Here is an 18,356-nt window from a genome sequence, read left to right on the forward strand (position 1 = left end):
TTCTGTGTCTTACATGTCAGGAAGGCTTCCTGGGGACTCAGTCTCCTGTCTCTCTTTGGGGTGCAGGAGCCTTGTTAATTTTCTGTCTCTTGAATTCAGGAACATACCACCACCCACTGGTTTAGCTCGATGGCTTTGTATACTGCTAGTGTGTAAACTGAGGCAAACCCACATTCCTTTGTCTAGGGGAGACCTGTTTATCACCTCTACCTAGGCCAAGCTGTCTTAAACATGTTTTAGTAACATCATACAGAGATTAAGAACTTCATATATAAGGCTAACACAAGCACTTTACATTATTCTAATGTTATAGGCTCTCTTATGACACCTCACGAGGCATATTTTGTGCAAAATATCATTGCAGTAGTATGTAGCCTGTGAATACAAGGGTGCCTAGAGTCACAATAGGGGGCTGTTGGAAGAAGCTGATTAGCAATCTGTTTAAGATAAACTGAAATAAAAAAAGTGTCCACAGAGGCAGCTGCACCAGCCGAATTGTTTTTTAAATGAACCATTAGAGCAGCGCTGACTGAACTCCTGTAGGCAAGCCTCATGCAGCTTGCTGAAGAGATTAGTGACCTAATTTCACTACTTTCCAGGAAAGCAAACCAATGCCACTGCTAGAAAGTGATCGTTAGAGGCTTGAGGGTAGATTGCCAGCCTCCAGATGCCATATGATGTTTGGAGAAACAGAACACAGCACTTTTTAAAAAGGAATATCTTTCAGAGCTGTTGCTTGGAGATTTTAGCTTGAATACTGTTTTGATATATGACAAGCTTGTTAAGTATATTCCTTGGGATTTTCACAGTATTCTGTTCCCTGTTAAACTCCTTTCTAGCCCCTATGCCATTTCCATTCTTTCCGAGGTACAATAGCTATGCGAAGAAACAGTGCTGTCAGCCCTGCTATCTTCCACCAACAGGCTGACTGGAGGCATTTCCACAGTCCTTATCAAGCTGCATTGTTTCCCAGGCAACAAGCAGGCTAGTTTCTGGAATACATCCTTTCCCTACCACAAAGAGGCATATGCAGATGACTAGGCAGGGAAGCAAGGCTTTGCTATCCACTTTTTAAGATGAAATGCATGCAAAGAAGTGTATGTCTTTCTATTACCAAATCCACTTAGCTTTAGGCCAAGTCCCACTCACTGGGCATGTGTAATCCTATTGAGGTTACATGTGGGAGTGATAGGCTCCAACTCCATGGGTGCTTAAGGGCTAGAGCACTCACTGGAAAAAATGGTGGGTGCTGAGAACCCACTGGCACCCTTCCCCTCCCCATTCCCAGTACCTTCCACCATCAGCTGTTCTGCAGCATGTGGGAGGTGCTGGAAAGAGTGAGGGTGGGTGTGATCGGGGGGAGGAATGGGGCGGGCCCTGGGGCAGAGCCAGGAGTCAAGCACTCCCCAGCACAGTAGAAAGTTGGTACCTCTGATGGGAGCAGAACAAGCAGGATCCCACCTATGACATCCTGTAAAGGCAAAGTGTGGTCTAGTCAGTTTGCACGTTACTGAAGGCAGGGGCTATGTCTTCCTGCGTGTTTGTGCAGCGCGTAGAACAACAGAGCTCTGAGCCCATCTGGCACATTTGGATGCCTCCAAAATAGAAATAATAATGGCCAGAATGTTAAGGCCTGGAGCTTAGATTTTTGAAGCCACGTGTGAGAATCAGATGCCCAATTCCCATTTACAAGAAGTGGGCACCCAAATCTCTTGGACAGCTGTGGATGTCTCAGCCTGGATCCTTTAAGTTATCAGGTGATTTTAGATTTGGAAACTGAAGTACAAACAGCTTGATTTTTAAAGGTGCTTAGCAGCTACAATTTCTCCAGATTGGGAGCTGAAGGGAGCTCAGCACTGTAAACACTCCTGTCTCAAGTGTCCAAAATTAGCAGACAATGGAAACTAAGGCTTTTAAAGCCTCACCATCTGTAAAAAGGTGAGGATTCTTGTTTACTTTCAAACACTTGTTCTGGAAGATTAAGCACACAGTATTATGCGTGAAATTGCATGATATGCCACATCTACTGTTAATTAAAAACGTGTTTAATCCACCACATGGTCATCTGCCCTCACATTGCTCTCTGTGGAGAAGTTTACCAGATGAGGGATTTATGGTAGAGCAGTGGTTCTCAACCTTTCCAGACTGCTGTACCCCTTTCAGGAATCTGATTTGTGGTGTGTACCCCAAGTTTCACCTCCTCACTTTAGAACGACTTGCTTACAACATCAGACATAAAAATGCAAAAGTGTTAGACAAACAATTACTGAAAAATCGCTGAGTTTCTCATTGTTACCATATAATTATAAATTGATTGGAATATAAATTCTACTTACATTTCAGTGTATAGCATATAGAGCATAAACAAGTTATTGTATTTTAGTTTGTACTGACTTAGCTTGTGCTTTTTATATAGCCTGTAGTAAAACTAGTAACTGCTGGAAGACCCCTGTGTACCCACAGGGATACATGTACCCCTGGTTGAGAACCACTGGTTTAAAAGGCCCTTTTATCTAGCCTGCCCCACTCCCTATTTATATGCCTCCTGTGTGCTCCACTGAACAGCATTCTATTCACACAATCTCTTTTAAAAGGTAGAAAATGTTCCTAGCTTTTAAGTAAAACCAGATTCCATCTCACAGTTAACATCCCTGGGTGTTTCTGCTTCCGTGTTCTCCATGAGCTCTGCATTCTCAGAAACACTAAACAATTTATTTAGCAGGTATGTGACAACGGCTATGTCCTAACAAGTACAACAGACAGGATTTTTGTGCCCTTTCAAATAGTGTATCTATTTACATATGGCAGCCAGTGGTAAAATTGGCAAACATCTAGATGAGCTGATGTATCCTGGGAAGACCTCTGTACCCCCCAGAGGTACTCATGCGAGAACCACTGGGGCAGAGGACTTGTGGTGAGAGTTTCATGGTCCGCAGAGAAAATGACAAATAATTATCTTGTCTCAGACCCCACTCAAAGTCAACCTGGATTTGATTTACCGTAAAGGCAATGGAGCCTTTTGAATCGGTTTCGTACTGGATATGGAATTTGTTCTGCAGACAGGCCACTATATGAATGTGGGCAGCCACAAACCATGACACATACTGTTGAGAGCTCAGATAACAAAATGACAACTTCCTGGAGGTCTTCACACCTTGAACATCATTGATAAGAATGCGGAGGCTTGGCCTGACTGGTCTGCATATGCTAAATAAAGTCAGTGTGATTCCAAACACTGAATAGGGATGAGAGAAAGATCAAGGCAAATATCGTGAGCAACTCTTGGGGTGCCAAATTACCCTAGTCTGGAGGTTACCAGTGAGAGTTGTGCTTGGAGGCCTCCACTCCACCCATCACTACATCCACATTACCCTGACATCCATGCTTCTAAAATTCAGATCACAAATCCCACCAGTTCCTATTTCCTACCAGTGAATAATTATTGCCTAGGATTCTGCAAGATTTATTCCTGCACTATTTTTAGTAAATCTCTAAATTCTAAAGAGCCCAGCCACCTGCCCAAAATGAGTCAGAAAAAAAAAAAAAAGTTTCTACATTATCCAATTGGATACCATCCCACTATACAAAAGCCCTGAGTAAGACACTGAACTAGCACCACACTCCAGAGATGAACACAATCTGGTTATAAACAGCTCAGGAGCAGCAATTCTCACTTGTGTTCAAATAGTGCCCATTCCCCATAACGTCAGTTTCTGAGAACAAGCTCTCAGTCTGTCATGTTCTTACAGTAAAGAGGTCACTTTGGCAGTGCTTTCTGAAAGACGGTATTATGGCCTAGTCTACACTAGGAGAGTTTGCTATACCAGGAAAAGCATATTTCTGTTGGCATAACTGGGTCTATGCTAGGGCTTTTACCAGTATACAAATATCAGAAGAGTCATATCCTTAACCAATATTACTGTACCAGCAAATGTTTCAAGTATAGACCTGGCCTAAGGCTACTGAAGAGTTCCCAATGATACAGACCTTCTAAGTTTCCTTCGCTGAGATGCTCATGAATTAGTTTTTAAAAGAAGAATTGCAATGTTTAAAATTGCATTTGTACTCCATTGCTTTTTTACTTTTAGGAGATATATACAGGTGAGTTAGTGTTGTTCTGTGTGTGTGTGGTCTTAAGAATTCTCTTTTAAATCTTTGAAATACAAGGAACGTCCAGTCTAGTCTTGCTGGAGGTCTCAGATAACAAATATTGTGAGCTTTCATGTTTTAAAAGGGAAAGAGCCCATTTGGACCACTTAACAGAAGCCATCCTCTCCATTATGGGCATTAGCAGGCACTAGAGTTCACCAAGGGTCCATCTAAAGCTGTTTTTTTGCTATCTACAAATTTCTGCCCCTTAATCGCTTGGCGCTCAGTGTTGTCTCTTGTGATGTTCTAGTTTTCTGACAGATTCCAGACACCTTTAAATCCTAGTTGAGACAAAACTTTTAGGCGACTTTTTAAAATATTCCTCCCATGAAAGATTTTGCAGTGCTCCTAAGCAACAAGTGTCTCTATTTCTCGACCTCAAAGTGAGACAGCCCTATACAGTGCAAGCATGTGCTCTCTGCATTGGAATGGGTTTTGCAGAAATCCATTTCCTCACCAAGGTCCAGTTTTTGGAATTCAGCACATGTGCGTTGCTGAACTGGGGCCACTGTTGCTCATTAAACCCAACAGAGAGGAGGGTCTGACACAGAAAAACCTTACACACATGGTTGTAACTGTAGGCAGTGGAGATTACAACTGAACCAAGCCTGTAGTGTACTAATGTATCTATTCCCTGCTTGCTTTTACAAGTCCTCTTACAGGAAATGTGATGATCAAACCTGATATGGACGTATCTTTGATGCAAGCAAGCATCAAGTAGTTATTCAGGATATTTACCTCTCAATGTATTGTCTTGCCAGGCTATAAAAACCTAGTCCCTGAGAATTATTTCATAACAGTGAAGATAAGAATTTAGGACAGGAGAAAAAATGATGTACAGTACCCAGTGGTTTTAATTAAATTACTGACTGTGATGCCTCAACAAGTCCTCCAACACTGACTCTCTGTTCTTGGGCAATCTTAATTTTTCTAATTGGATACTGATGACAAATCCAAACCAAAATGTCATTTTATCTGATCTCCTAATTCAGGATTTATCATAGATATTCAATGTCAAAATGTAATCAGACAAAAAACAGTTTACTACATACTCAAGGAGACATGGAAAGTCAGTTTGATATGCTACAAATGCAACAGAAATTTCATGCATGCATACCACAGAGAAAAAATATATACATTTAAAGTATGTCAGGACTTGATTTCACATTTAATTATGTCTTATGTTTGCATTTAGGGTTTTAAAGCTTGGATGCAATAATTCTTGGAGAACAGCATGAAGACCAGACAGGCAGTTCTATACTTGGGCTATTTAGATTATATTAGAATAGAAGCTGTTGCACTGAACACTGCAAGACGAAGCTATTCATTATTTAAACATGGAACAAGAAGCTGTGTTCCATGCACAAATGACTCTGGTAGGGTTACAACTAGGAAGCTCTATACACCCAAGTATCTCTCTTGAAAATTAACTTAAAGCCTAAGCACAAAGTCATTACTACGAAGTGTGAAAGACCCAGTAACACAATACATGGTTGCAAGATCAAGCACTCAAACATCAGGGAGCACCCAATTTTGAGGCTGCTCCAGCAAGGGTAGCTCTTAATACATACCATAAAGGTATGCATACTGTTTGCAGTTTACCTTTAATGTGAGGGCTGGCACCTCCACATGCAAAATCCTGAAATAGTTTTAAGAGCTATTTAACCATGAGGCAATCTGAATGACATACAAAACAGTAATAGCAGGCAGCACCACAGGAAAGAGAAATGCTGACAGTGAAAGTCTAAGGAGATCTTCCCCTCACCCCCAAGCACCGCCCTAGCAAGGGTTCAGGTATGAGTTCATAAAGACAAGTACCGCTCCTCATGAGAAAAGCTGCACGAGAACTCTGCTCCAGCAAAGCTCAACCGTGCCGGGCTGGAGCCTGAACATAAGCCCCTTTGCAGTTTAGGGCCCCCACAGAAAGGCTGTACTACTGGAAGCTGCCCTAGCGGATATTAACCTTCAGTTAACCTGGAACCTAAACAAATTCACACGGAAGTAATTGGCAAGATGTCCATGGCAGCGGACCAGAACCCTGGGATTCCGCTGTATACCAGTTCTAGAGCTCACAAGATGCTTTGAAATAAAGAAATGAATGATACCAAGCCTGCAGGTTGAGACTTGTTTTCATGTACAGTGCTATAGTGAAGACGCTACTTCGCTGATGAGAGCACTTCTCCCATTGGTGCAGTTAACCCACCTCCCTGAGAAGCAGTAGCTATGTTGGCAGGAGAAGCCCTCCAGTCTACACAGGGGGTTAGGTCAGTATAACTGCATTGCACAGAGGTGTGTATTTTTCACATCCCTGAGCGATGTACTTACACCGACATAGGTCTGTCGTGTAGACCTGGCCTTGGAAGGATAGACTAATGCATATTTCTGTGACGAAGACTGTAATGAAAAAAATAAAACAAGCTGCCTCTGCAATCAACACACACTTTACCTGGGCTGTGTCTTCCATCAGGCCTCTGATCTTCTCCACGACATCATTACGTCTGTGTTGCCGCAGCGCGCTGATGAGCTGAGCGAGACTGGCTTCAGGGCCTCGGATGGTCCAGTGCTGTAAGGCGGCATAGGCCCTTTCATGGTCTGCCGTGTACCCACTGGAGAAAGCCGCCATCTCATGGTCACTTGCATTGCTCAGAAATTGGTAGATATCTTTCCACTGGCTTCCAACCTGGGCTGCTACTAGCTTCAGAATGTCAATGCCTGTCAGACAGAAGAGGTGGAGATTAAACACAGCAGTTTCCAGCCTTTTATCAGTTAAATATCAAACTACTTATGTTTTGTACTAGCAGAAGGGTGGGTCTCTTCCAGCTAAGAGTTACATATAACACCTTTTTAGATCTTGCATTAGCAATAAAGGATGTTTATAATACTGGGTGGCCTGCTACTTCCCAGTGTTTTGCTTGAATAACTCACCTTTGACACTTCTTGTTATGTAAGTAAAGGGTGTAAAATACTCTCTGATGCAGAGACATCTTTTAAAATTAGCTACTGTGTTTGAGCAGTGGCTAACATTTAAAAGCTTCCTCATTGGTGGTTGCATTACATTATGATACCTGGCCACTAGCCCTTCACTTGCTGGTTTGATTTGGGGCAGGGGATGTTTACACATTTCAGAGTGGATTCTGGTGAGAGGGGCACTAGTTATCCGGCCCTCTACACTGCAATCTTATCTAGTTCATCCAGTAGTGATGAAATCCAGTTATGCATTGCATCAGCAGTGCTACTCGACTGAAACTGTCTATGGGTTGCTCTGGTGTAGAGATCCCTAGTAAAGAAGAGTGATTAAAGTTTTCTACAGCCCTGCACAAAAGCACTGAAGCTGTGACCCAACTACTGACTTGGGTGTGTTAGGGAAAAAGATGTGTCACCTGAACTTTTCTTCAGAAGTAACAGCTGCTTTCCCAAATATTAAAGCCCCATAACAGTGAGACTCTGCTAGCTACAACCATGTGTAAACTTCTGCTACACTGTGGAGACACTTGAAAGACTTGAGGTTTAGGAGGCAAAAAGCACAACTCTGTTGTTACATGAAATACTTTACACAAAGAGATCCAAGTTTTCTGTTAAAAAGTCTCTCTCCCCCCTCCCACCTTCCACTCACCATATCTCTCAAACCACTAAACTACCAACACAATATCCTCCCACTGTGAAACTTCAGAAGGGATATAATTAAAAGCCAAGTTCATCCATGTGGGGAGAAGGACTCAGCAAGTACAAACCTTCAGAAACAAGTTACAAGACAAGACATTGTTTTGAAGCAAGAAAGATTTTTGCTGAGCTTACTTGCCTAAAAAACAAAACAAAACCTACCTTAAGCAGCCACACAAAGGATGCACACAACTGGTTTTCATACAAGCAGTTCTCAAGTTTTCACAGGGTGGGCCACATCTTGGGTTTCCTCATGAGCGGCTTCCCTTCATTTCCTGATCACACAGACCACTTCCCCACCCATTTGCAGTCACATAACATCTTTGTGGCAACTAAAGCAATAGCTTACAGAGAAATACTGAGAAGATCTGGGACCTTTCCCAGTGGGATCAGATTTAACAATCTTGGTAACAATTTTTAGACTAAGCAAAAACCCTAGCATGGTGTCAAGTATTAGAGGGGTAACCGTGTTAGTCCGGATCTGTAAAAGCAGCAAAGAATCCTGTGGCACCTTATAGACCAACAGACGTTTTGGAGCATGAGCTTTCATGGGTGAATACCCACTTCGTCAGATATATTCACCCACGAAAGCTCATGCTCCAAAACGTCTGTTGGTCTATAAGGTGCCACAGGATTCTTTGCTGCAAAAACCCTAGTTACTGCATTTCTGCACTTAGCACTGAAGATTCAAGCCACAAATTATGTAGTCAAATTATGTTAGCAACACAAACCCATACATTTCTTAACCAATATAAAAGTGAAATGGGCTTAAGAGGCCATTCTACATAAACTGGTGAAAATTCACATTTAAATTATACCCTAGCCTAACACAGTTTTCAATATTCCAAGAAACAGGCACCATGTGTATTAAGCCAGTCTAAACTGGCATGTGACCCACTTTCCATTAATCACGGATAGTGCCAACTCACATTTTAAATACAAAACACATTCATATTCTCTCCCATCATAGTCAACTAAGGGAAAGATCCAGTATTATAATTTATGGGTGCCAAATTTAGTTTACTATAAATTGGATTAAGATCTGGAGGTTGTCCCCCAATACTGGACTTAGAATTCTCTTTGACAAGTCTACTACATAACGTTTATGTGCAATTTAGAAATAGGCCCCTCCCTGGAAGGGTCACTATTTTAGTGGTAAAATCCTGGTGCCGCAATCCCTCCCTCACACCAACACACTCAGATGCTGAAGAGACACTGCGAGCACCTGTTCAGTGGTGAAAGATTTGCACAAGTCTTTACACCATCTTTGCCAGCCCGACATTAACAAAACCCACGTGGACATGACCCATCGTAGCTGCAGGCAACCCCTGCATACATACATACAGACGCTGCCATGTTCCTGATGAAACATTAGCGACGCTGGCATGATTTTCATAAACCAGTACCAGGGCAGGGTAGATCAGCTGTGCTTGCAGGATCTACAGAAACCCACGCTGGCTAGAAGCAGCCACCTTTGCAACAGCAGTGTTTAAACAAGGCCATTTAAGTAAGTGCAAGCAGTCACCAACTATTTAAGACTGACAATATATAGAGGCACAAAGGAAAAGTTAAAGGTATAGTAGCTGAGTTTCTAATCTGCCGGGGCGTGCTCCGCCCAGACTCTACCCCCAGCTCCACCCTTTTCTCCAAGACTCCACCCCCACCCTGCTTCGCATCCTCACCCCTTCCTCATCAAGTTCCACCCCCTCCTCTGAGCACACTGCACCCTCACTCCTTCCCAGTCCCCCCCCCCCAGTGCCTCCTGACACCATGAAACAGCTGATCAACGACAGGCACTCAAAAGGAGGCGGAGGTGCTGATGGGGGGGCTGCTGGCAGGCAGGAGGCACTAGGGGGGAGGCTCTCATGGGGGGCTGCCAGTGGGTACTTCAACCCCAGAGCACTCACGGAGTCGGCACCATATTTAGAAGTATGAAGTGTTGTAGCCGTGTTGGTCCAAGGATATTAGAGAGACAAGATGGGTGAGGTATTTTTTTATAGGCTCAACTTCTATTGGTGAGAAACAAAAGCTTTCCAACTTGCATAGATCTGAACAAGTTTGTGTAAGCTTGAAATCTTGTCTCTCTCACCAACAGAAGTCGGGCCTATAAAAGATAATACCTCACCCACCCCTCTCTCTCTAATATTTAGAATGTGTCACAGCACCACGTTTTAAAAGCTATGCGCCAGTGAGCTGCTTCTTAAGCTTAGGGCTGTCAAATGATTAAATAGATAATTGTAATTAACCGTAAGATTTTAAAAAAATAGCCATGATTAATCACAGTTTTAATCACACTATTAAATAGAATATTAGTTTAAGTTTATTATGGATGTTTTCTACATTTTCCAATATATTGGTTTCAGTTACAACAGAATACAAAGTATACAGTGCTCACTTTGTATTATTTTTTATTACAAATATATGCACTGTAAAAAGATAAAGAAATAGCATTTTTCAATTCACCTCACACAAGTACTGTAGTGCGATCTCCATCGTGAAAGTGCAACTTACAAATGTAGAACTATCATCTTTTACATCACTGCACTCAAAAAAAACCAAAACAATGTAAAACTTTAGAGCTTACAAGTCAAAGCACAAAGGGACATACGAAAGTTTAGCATACCTGGCAACGCCAGCTACAACAGTGCCATGCGAATGCCTGTTCTCACTTTCAGGTGAGATAAGTAAGAAGTGGACAGCATTATCTCCCATAAATGTAAACAAAGTTGTTTGTCTTAGCGATTGGCTGAACGAGAAGTAGGACGGAGTGGACTTGTATGAGGCGAATTGAAAAATAATGTGCTTTGCATCAATCACATGCATTAACTGTAACTAATTGTCAGCCCTATTTATTATAAGACCAACGATCAGCAAGACAGAAGGACTATTTCCAGTTCTCTTGCCTCTACATAAGTGATGCTAGGAGTATTAGCTTTACCAGCACCTTGGAGAAAGTTGCACAGTTTGTTGCTCAAAATAACCCAGAGACATGAAGTCTCATGTTCGCAATCACCAGAGAAGAGTTCTGACAAACATTGTTGTACTTTAGAACTGTGTCCCATTACACAAGTCACTATTTGTTTTTTTTAAATGGTGGGTGCTATGCAATTTCAGTTGCCAGACCGTACGTGGCACTTACGGGAATTGAGAAGCCAGAACAATCAAGTTAACAACTCCAAAATAACTAACTTTTCCAGTTAAGTGGAAGATCCAGTACCTCCTAATTTGAGATTAATAAATACACAATCACTACCATATTTACAACATGAGAACAAAACCTTTAATCACTAGTTGGCTTTATCTTTCCCATCCTGCCCAGGTAACACATCCTCATGGAATAATCTTACACACAACAAACTCCAGGGGCATCCAGCCCATCCATAGCTGGAGATAAGTTTCCTTAATACATTTGGTTAAAAACAAAAACAAACAAACCAGCGAGATATCAGGTTCAGAGGGAAAAGAGTCTGTTTTAGAGATTTAAGCAGAGGAAAGGCTCTTAGAGATCACTGAAAGCAACAATCAGTGCCAAGTATTGTGAATTCTTGTACTTTAGCCATGCCGCTCAAGATTGCAAAGCTCCAGGATATGGCTAAAGTCACTCAGACATGTTTTAATCCTATTTTAATCTACTGTTCTCATAAATAGGGCTAAGATTTTGACACGGTTATTTTTAGTAAAAGGCAGGGACTGGTCACAGGCAACAAACAAAATTCACAGAAGCTGTGACTGGTCTGTGACCTTTGCTGCTGCAGCTCCATGGTTTCCCCTGCCACCGTGGTGGCTAGGAGCTCTGGGGTTCCTCCTCTGCCTACGGCGGCTGGGAGCTGCAGGGTGACCATATTTCCTGAAGAGAAAATAGGACACCCCAAGCCACTTGCCCAAGGTAACCTCACGTAGGTGGAGGGGGACATCACCTGTCACTGGAACCTTGAGGGGGAGACCCCTCAGGTGTCTCTCTCCTATCCTGGAATCCTGAAGAGGGACCCTGTCACTGGAGTTGCCTGTCGCTGGAACCCTGCCAGGGCCCCACTGGCTGCCAGCTCAAGGGTCCTGCAACCCTTGGGACTGAAGCAGAGAATGTCACAGAGGTCTCTGAAAGTCATGGATTCCGTGACTTCCATGATCACCGTGACATAAAATGCAGCCATAGTCATAAATAAATGAAAAGCTCACACATTAGGATAAAATCTTTTCAAAACTTCTAGGGCACAAAGTTTTCAACCCTGCTAAAAACAAATGTAAGAGCCATTGTTATAAAATGACACCATTAGCCTCAGAGGTGTTCCACCGCTACAGACCAGAAAGGATCAGCTAGTCGTTGTGGCACTAACCTAGAACCCAGCTCTCCTGAGTCCAAGTTCCCGCTCTGATAAGGACTTCCTGGATAACCCTGGACAAGTCACTTGGGAACTGGGCCTCAGTTCCCATCTGCAAAATGGAGATAATAGCATTTCCCTAAGCCACACGAGATGATGAGAGAGGAAACTAACTAGAAGATAAGGTGCTCAGATACTATGGTAATGAGGACCATGTAAGAATTTAAGATGAGTGCAGACTGTTCTAGCTGTACCAGCTGTAAACAAGTACTCCGAGTTCCACAGAATGAGGAATAAGTGCCCCAACTGCAACCAATATTAAACTTGGTAGAAGCTTTGCTAACAGCCTGTTGCTGTAAAAGGGAATCATCCACACAAGTAATGAAACATAATTGACATTTTATTGTCCTGGAGTATTAGCTCTAGGGGTTCACATGTTAAAGCAGTACTCTGTTCTGAGCTACTTGTGCCTATCCAGGCATATTAACTTCAAACCTCATTTTCTCACACGATGAGGTGTGGGGCAGATCTCAGCTGGTGCCAGTTTACACAAAGCTATGCTATTTAGCTATTGTGTTGAACAAGACTTTGCTACATAGAACATTTTGTACATTCATACTGATGTTCACAAGGTTAGTAAGCTTAATCACACAGTTTGCTAGTGCTATATTAGTAGTTCTATAAGCTATGCATGCTTATATCCTCTGGAGATGTCATTAACCTCTCAGATTAGACTACAGCACCCTGTGCAGGGTTTAAATGGTGTATAAAGCCTTTAGGAACAATTGTTCCACTGAAGAGTGAGTTGTGAAATTCAGCCTTATGCGATACCCAAAGGCTTAGACATTGTGATTAAAAGCAAATTTCGAAATCTTAGATCGCCTACACGCACTATATTGTGTGAACAAACAAGGAAAAGACAGACGAAGTACTAATTTGGCTTCAGTCAGCTAGAAGACCATTATGCCCACTGTTCTGAAAAAATAAGATTAAAACTATTACATAACAAGTTACTGGTGCACGCTGCCAAGTTGAGATAAATATTATTTGAGCCATTTAGTGCAACTTAATTCACTTGTTATTTAAAAAAAAAGTTGTTAATGCTCATAAGCCCAATCATACCATCTTCATATGTCCAGAAAATGTACAAAATTAGCACTAAGCATAGAGGGTTATAGCTTCCTGTTTTAATAAGAACATGCAGTAAATAGTGATATTATTAGAACTGCTCATTCAAATGTTCACTCAGGTTTTGGATAGTAAAGAGTTTCATACAGTGGTTACATACTAAAGACATAATTGAAAGTAGAATTTAGTGTCTAACCTTGCATGCACCTTTTTCTAAAGAATTAGTTGCTACACTACCATGTCCGTCTAGGTATGACCATCAGGAACAACATTCATCAGGTCCTTTTGCTACCTTACAATCACTGACTCAGTTTTCAAACTGGGATGACATTAGATTTAGTACTCTACATGGATGGCAGGCACCTGCAGCACCCACTGAATGCAATAGGATGGAGGGTGCTAAGCACTTTCAAGGTCTGCAATAAGAACTTTGACGCACACTATTTAGCACTGACGCAATTAGGCTGGCCACAGGTTTTAACTCTTACCTAAGGCTAAACTAGCTATGTGTTTGCTAATAATTTATTTAGGATTTCATCACTTCCCTCCCACTCCTCCCAAGCCAGGCACAATCATAGAATATCAGGGTTGGAAGAGAACTCAGGAGGTCATCTAGTCCAACCCCCTGCTCAGAGCAGAATCAATTACCAGATTTTTGCCCCAGATGGCTCCCTCAAGGATTGAACTCTCAATCCAGGGTTTAGCAGCCCAATGCTTGGACCACTGAGCTATCCCTCCCCACAATGCCTCTGCCTTTCCCCCTTGCTGCTATCTTCTTCACAATGAGGTGAGGCAACAGAGTATGGGATCTTTATTCTGTGGCAAATACCAGAGCATGTCACCCCAATCAATTCACCTTTTAGTTTAGTTTCACTCTCATAGGAAGAGATTGGAACTAGAGCTGCATGGCCCTTATCGTGAAATCCAAGGTCATGCAAAATACCCCACTAGTCTTGGGTTCAGACCTGGAAACTAAGCTTGAAGTGTTATCTCTAAACATCTTCAGATCCACGATCTTTTGCATCCTCTGGAGTAGCGGACAGGTTATTTGTCTAAGGAGTCAAAGGGATTTAGAAATGGATCTTCCACTAAAAATTGAGTGGAGTTTTGCAATGAAAAATGCCAAATAATTGCAAGATATTTCAGAGTTGGGAGGTCCCAAGCCCTACAAAATGGGGCTTTTCAAGCAAAGCAGTTAAATTAGTATTTCATTGTTGTGACTGAATAGGAGCTGATCCAAGAAAAGTTTACCTCACTCACAAAAACAGGAGGACTTGTGGCACCTTAGAGACTAACAAATTTATCTGAGCATAAGCTTTTGTGGGTTACGGCCCACTTCATCAGATGCATAGAATGGAACATATAGTAAGAAGATATATATATACATACAGAGAACATGAAAGAGTGGAAGTAGCCATGCCAACTGTAAAAGGCTAATTAATTAAGATGGGCTGTTAGCAGGAGAAAAAAAACTTTTGTAGTGATAATTCCATGGCTGGGTCATTATACATATTGAATCTATTTCCCCCATGTTAAGTATCCTCAGATCTTCTTGTCAACTGTCTATAATGGGCCATCTTGATTATCACTACAAAAGTTTTTTCCTCCAATTAAGTATGTTTCAGCAATGGAATCAGTAACTGCTGCATTGAAACAAAATACAAGTTTAATTTAAGGAGAATGCTGAGCACTCCAGAGTAAGGTAAGACTTGCAAAGATGTCTGGAGCAGCTGGAAAAACTTCCAGTCCACTATTCAAAGGTAAACAAACAAAGGAAAGACAGGTCAACCCCATGAGACAGTGCTTACAGGAAAGCTACATGAAGGGGAGTGCTGCTTTAGACAGAACATAGAATCACCAAAACCAGGCACTGGATGGCTGGAGAATAACTTGAAGTTGTGTCAGAATCTCTTTTCATTGTGCATCATTCTATAGTGTCTTTTAATTAAATATGTTTGCAATGTTATTGTTGCTGTGTTGGTCTCAGGATATAAGAGAGAGAAGGTGGATGAGGTATCAGAGTAGCAGCTGTGTTAGTCTGTATCCGCAAAAAACAGGAGTAGTTGTGGCACCTTAGAGACTAACATTTATTTGAGCATAAGCTTTTGTGGGCTACAGCCCAATTCATCAGATGCATAGAATGGAACATATAGTAAGGAGATATATATGCAGAATGCCTTTGTGTTTTAATGACTCTCTTGATCTATTCTTAGACAAATCTTATCTGTCTCCCATAAGTCTGTTTTTTCAGGTTGGAAGTCAACAGCGCCCTTTGTTGATTGTTCATGCTCATGGCCAGCTGTACCACTGCAGCGTTTAATGTAGACCAGTGGTTCTCTACCTATTTATCATTGTGGGCCGCATATGTGGTCCATAATGTGTTACCCTAGATTGCAGTTTGAGAACCACAGCGCCCTCCCCCAAGACCTCTATGCCCAGAGACCACTTCACAGAATGGGGGCAGGGAGCGGAGCCCTGGGCGCAGGGCTCAACAGCCCCAATCCAGGACCCCGCCAGGCTGCCAGGCAGCCCGAAATCTGGACCCCAGGCAGTATAACTACGTAGCTCAGGGGTGTGGAATATCCACACCTCTGAGTGACACAGGCTATGTCTACACCGCGCTTCCCAAGCAGCTACAGCTGTGCAGCTAAAAGATGCGCAGTGTAGCCATTCTTTGCCGGCAGGAGAGAGCGCTCTCACTGATCAAATAAATCTAGCTCCAAAGAGACGGAAGCTTTGTCGGCAGGAAAGCATTTCTCACCAACAAAGTGCTGTCCACGCTAGCGCTTTTCGTTGGTAAAACTTGGTCACTCAGGGGTGCGTTTTTTCACACCTGAAAGACAAAAGTGTTACCAACGAAAGTGCAGTGCAGACAAAGCTATGCATCTGAGGAAGTGGGTATTCACCCACGAAAGCTCATGCTCGAAAACGTCTGTTAGTCTATAAGGTGCCACAGGATTCTTTGCTGCTTTTACAGATCCAGACTAACACGGCTACCCCTCTGATATTTGACAAAGCTAGAGTTATACAGACATAAGTCCGTAGTGTAGACCAGGGCTCAGGCACTTTCATTTTGGAAAGACCTGCAGTAATACGAGATCATGTGTCTATTGTCTTTACAAACATGCACCCATTCACCTCCACTGTAGGAAGTACAAAATGTTTCCTTCTACATCGCTAAGTATTGTGCTCAGTATTATAAGAACGCCTTACAAGAGTCAGCAGGCAATCTACGCACAGCAGAGCTTTGCTCTTCCATTCCTGTAGAGACATGATTTTGGTGGTTTTAATGTTCTTTTCACACTGTTCAGGGCTGAGCTGTTCCTGTGACCTCGGTCTCGCCACAGGCACTTTTCAACAAACAGGCCTATGCCTGCCCTTCCCTCAGAATAAAATCCATTTTTCAGCCCACTTTTGACTGGACTGCCAGGTTACCGCACCTGGTTTTCCCCAATAGGCACTCTAGTCCTTCACCTAGACCTTTCCTCCCCACCACCCCCAAATATCCCATGGAACACAGTTGCAAGCCTGAGCACTTATTTAAAAACACAGTGTTTAACTCTGACAGCACATCGAAAATTTACATTCATACCAAGCCATAATGTGTCAAATCCAAGCCACTTCCCAGGGCATCACAGACAGCATGTGTGTTTTAACAGGAGAACTGAAAATCCCAAACATTTTCACACTCCAAGAACAAAAAACCAAACAAAACTGTTGAGGTGGAATTTTTCACATTTGAACTAGTTTGGCTTTTGAGCTCAGGTGTCTCCCCTCCACTCGCCGCACCCCAAAGAAGTTTCAGTTCTCAAGGGACAAACGGGGGGGGGGGGGGGGAGGAGTTAAGGTGAACAAAATCCTGAGTCGAAACACTGGGCTGGGCTGAAAGGATTTTGAGCCAGACAGTGCAGATGGCTGTTTGCCAACAGAAGATTTTACTTTGGAAAGAAGTTTTGCTATTAAACCCTCATAGCTTCATGATGTGCTGCCTGAGAGCAATATTAATTCACTAAGCCACTGAAGGAATTTCTCTTCTCAACCAAAAAAGCCTTGCAGGATGGGAAAGAGACTCATTTAAGATGCACATGGAATTGTTCAGTAAGATGGGAAGAAGTAACTCCCATTATGACCAGTCAAGGAAAGTGTACAGTCAATCATTGTGTGGTTAGCATTCATTGTACCCCAGGACACATAAGAGTGCAAGAATCAGTGGGGCTGTAACTGCATTTCAGCCACTTTTCACCATCCCTGACCCCTCCACACCACATTATCCACCATAGTCAGAGAATACTTAAGAATTATGCTTCCTCTATACTTTTCTCTGAAAAAACCCTGTGTAGTCCACATCAGTTAGTGTATAGGACTGACTTATCTAGTCATCCAGCTGGTTTTCATTGGTGCAGAAGAAAGTGCATATCCACCCAGACAATACAAGCACCTTATGGAATTTTTACAGCTTCCACAGAACTAATCTTCACTGTAATTCTGGGCTATGGACTGGTAACTCAGAAGCACAAACATGCCAACAGCAAATGCAGTATGAACCTACACACAGAACACAAAGGGACACTGCCAGGCCTGGGCTTTAAACTCCCCCATCACACCAACAAGTTGCCCCAAGACCACCACTCTGGATGAAGGGAAAAAAGCTTGGGGGAAATTTTGGGCTAACTCAGCAGTGGTGATCAAATGGACAATGCCACCTCTACAAGAGAAATTAAACTCCTCTCTCCATTTGCCTATCAGCTCCTGCCCTGTTTCAATTTGTGTGGGAGGTAAGATTCCTCTCAGATCTACCAGACTCCAGGTATAACATCTCCCTCTCTAGCCCACAGCTATTATCTTACCATGATGGGGCAAATCAAAGTAAAGCACATCCTCTCTCAAGGAGCTAGCTGAGTGCTTGCTATTAGCTGGCGTGGTTAACACCTTAGAGAGGATGCCTCCAACGGGTGGAGCTGAGCTTTTTTTTAAATAAAGAAATGAGCTCACACTAAGCATACAATACATGGATGCTGACCATGTTAAGTCACCCCACTGTCAGCCAAAACTTGGGGCTGTTTCTTCTGAAGTCTTCCTTCTGAAACCAGATTATTAGAA

The 18,356-nt window shown here is 42.6% G+C and overlaps 1 protein-coding gene across 1 annotated transcript in view; it reads right to left on the reverse strand.

The window, feature by feature from the left end:
* TNFRSF21 (TNF receptor superfamily member 21) overlaps positions 1 to 18,356 on the reverse strand; it is a 61,463-nt gene that overhangs the window by 14,870 nt on the left and 28,237 nt on the right. The window contains exon 4 of the mRNA XM_030555302.1: positions 6,596 to 6,861. Coding sequence (XP_030411162.1) covers positions 6,596 to 6,861 — 266 coding nt within the window. The remainder of the gene's footprint in view (positions 1 to 6,595; positions 6,862 to 18,356) is intronic.

This window comes from Gopherus evgoodei, chromosome 3 (genome assembly GCF_007399415.2).
Source record: "Gopherus evgoodei ecotype Sinaloan lineage chromosome 3, rGopEvg1_v1.p, whole genome shotgun sequence".
In the NCBI taxonomy this organism is placed as follows: domain Eukaryota; kingdom Metazoa; phylum Chordata; order Testudines; family Testudinidae; genus Gopherus; species Gopherus evgoodei.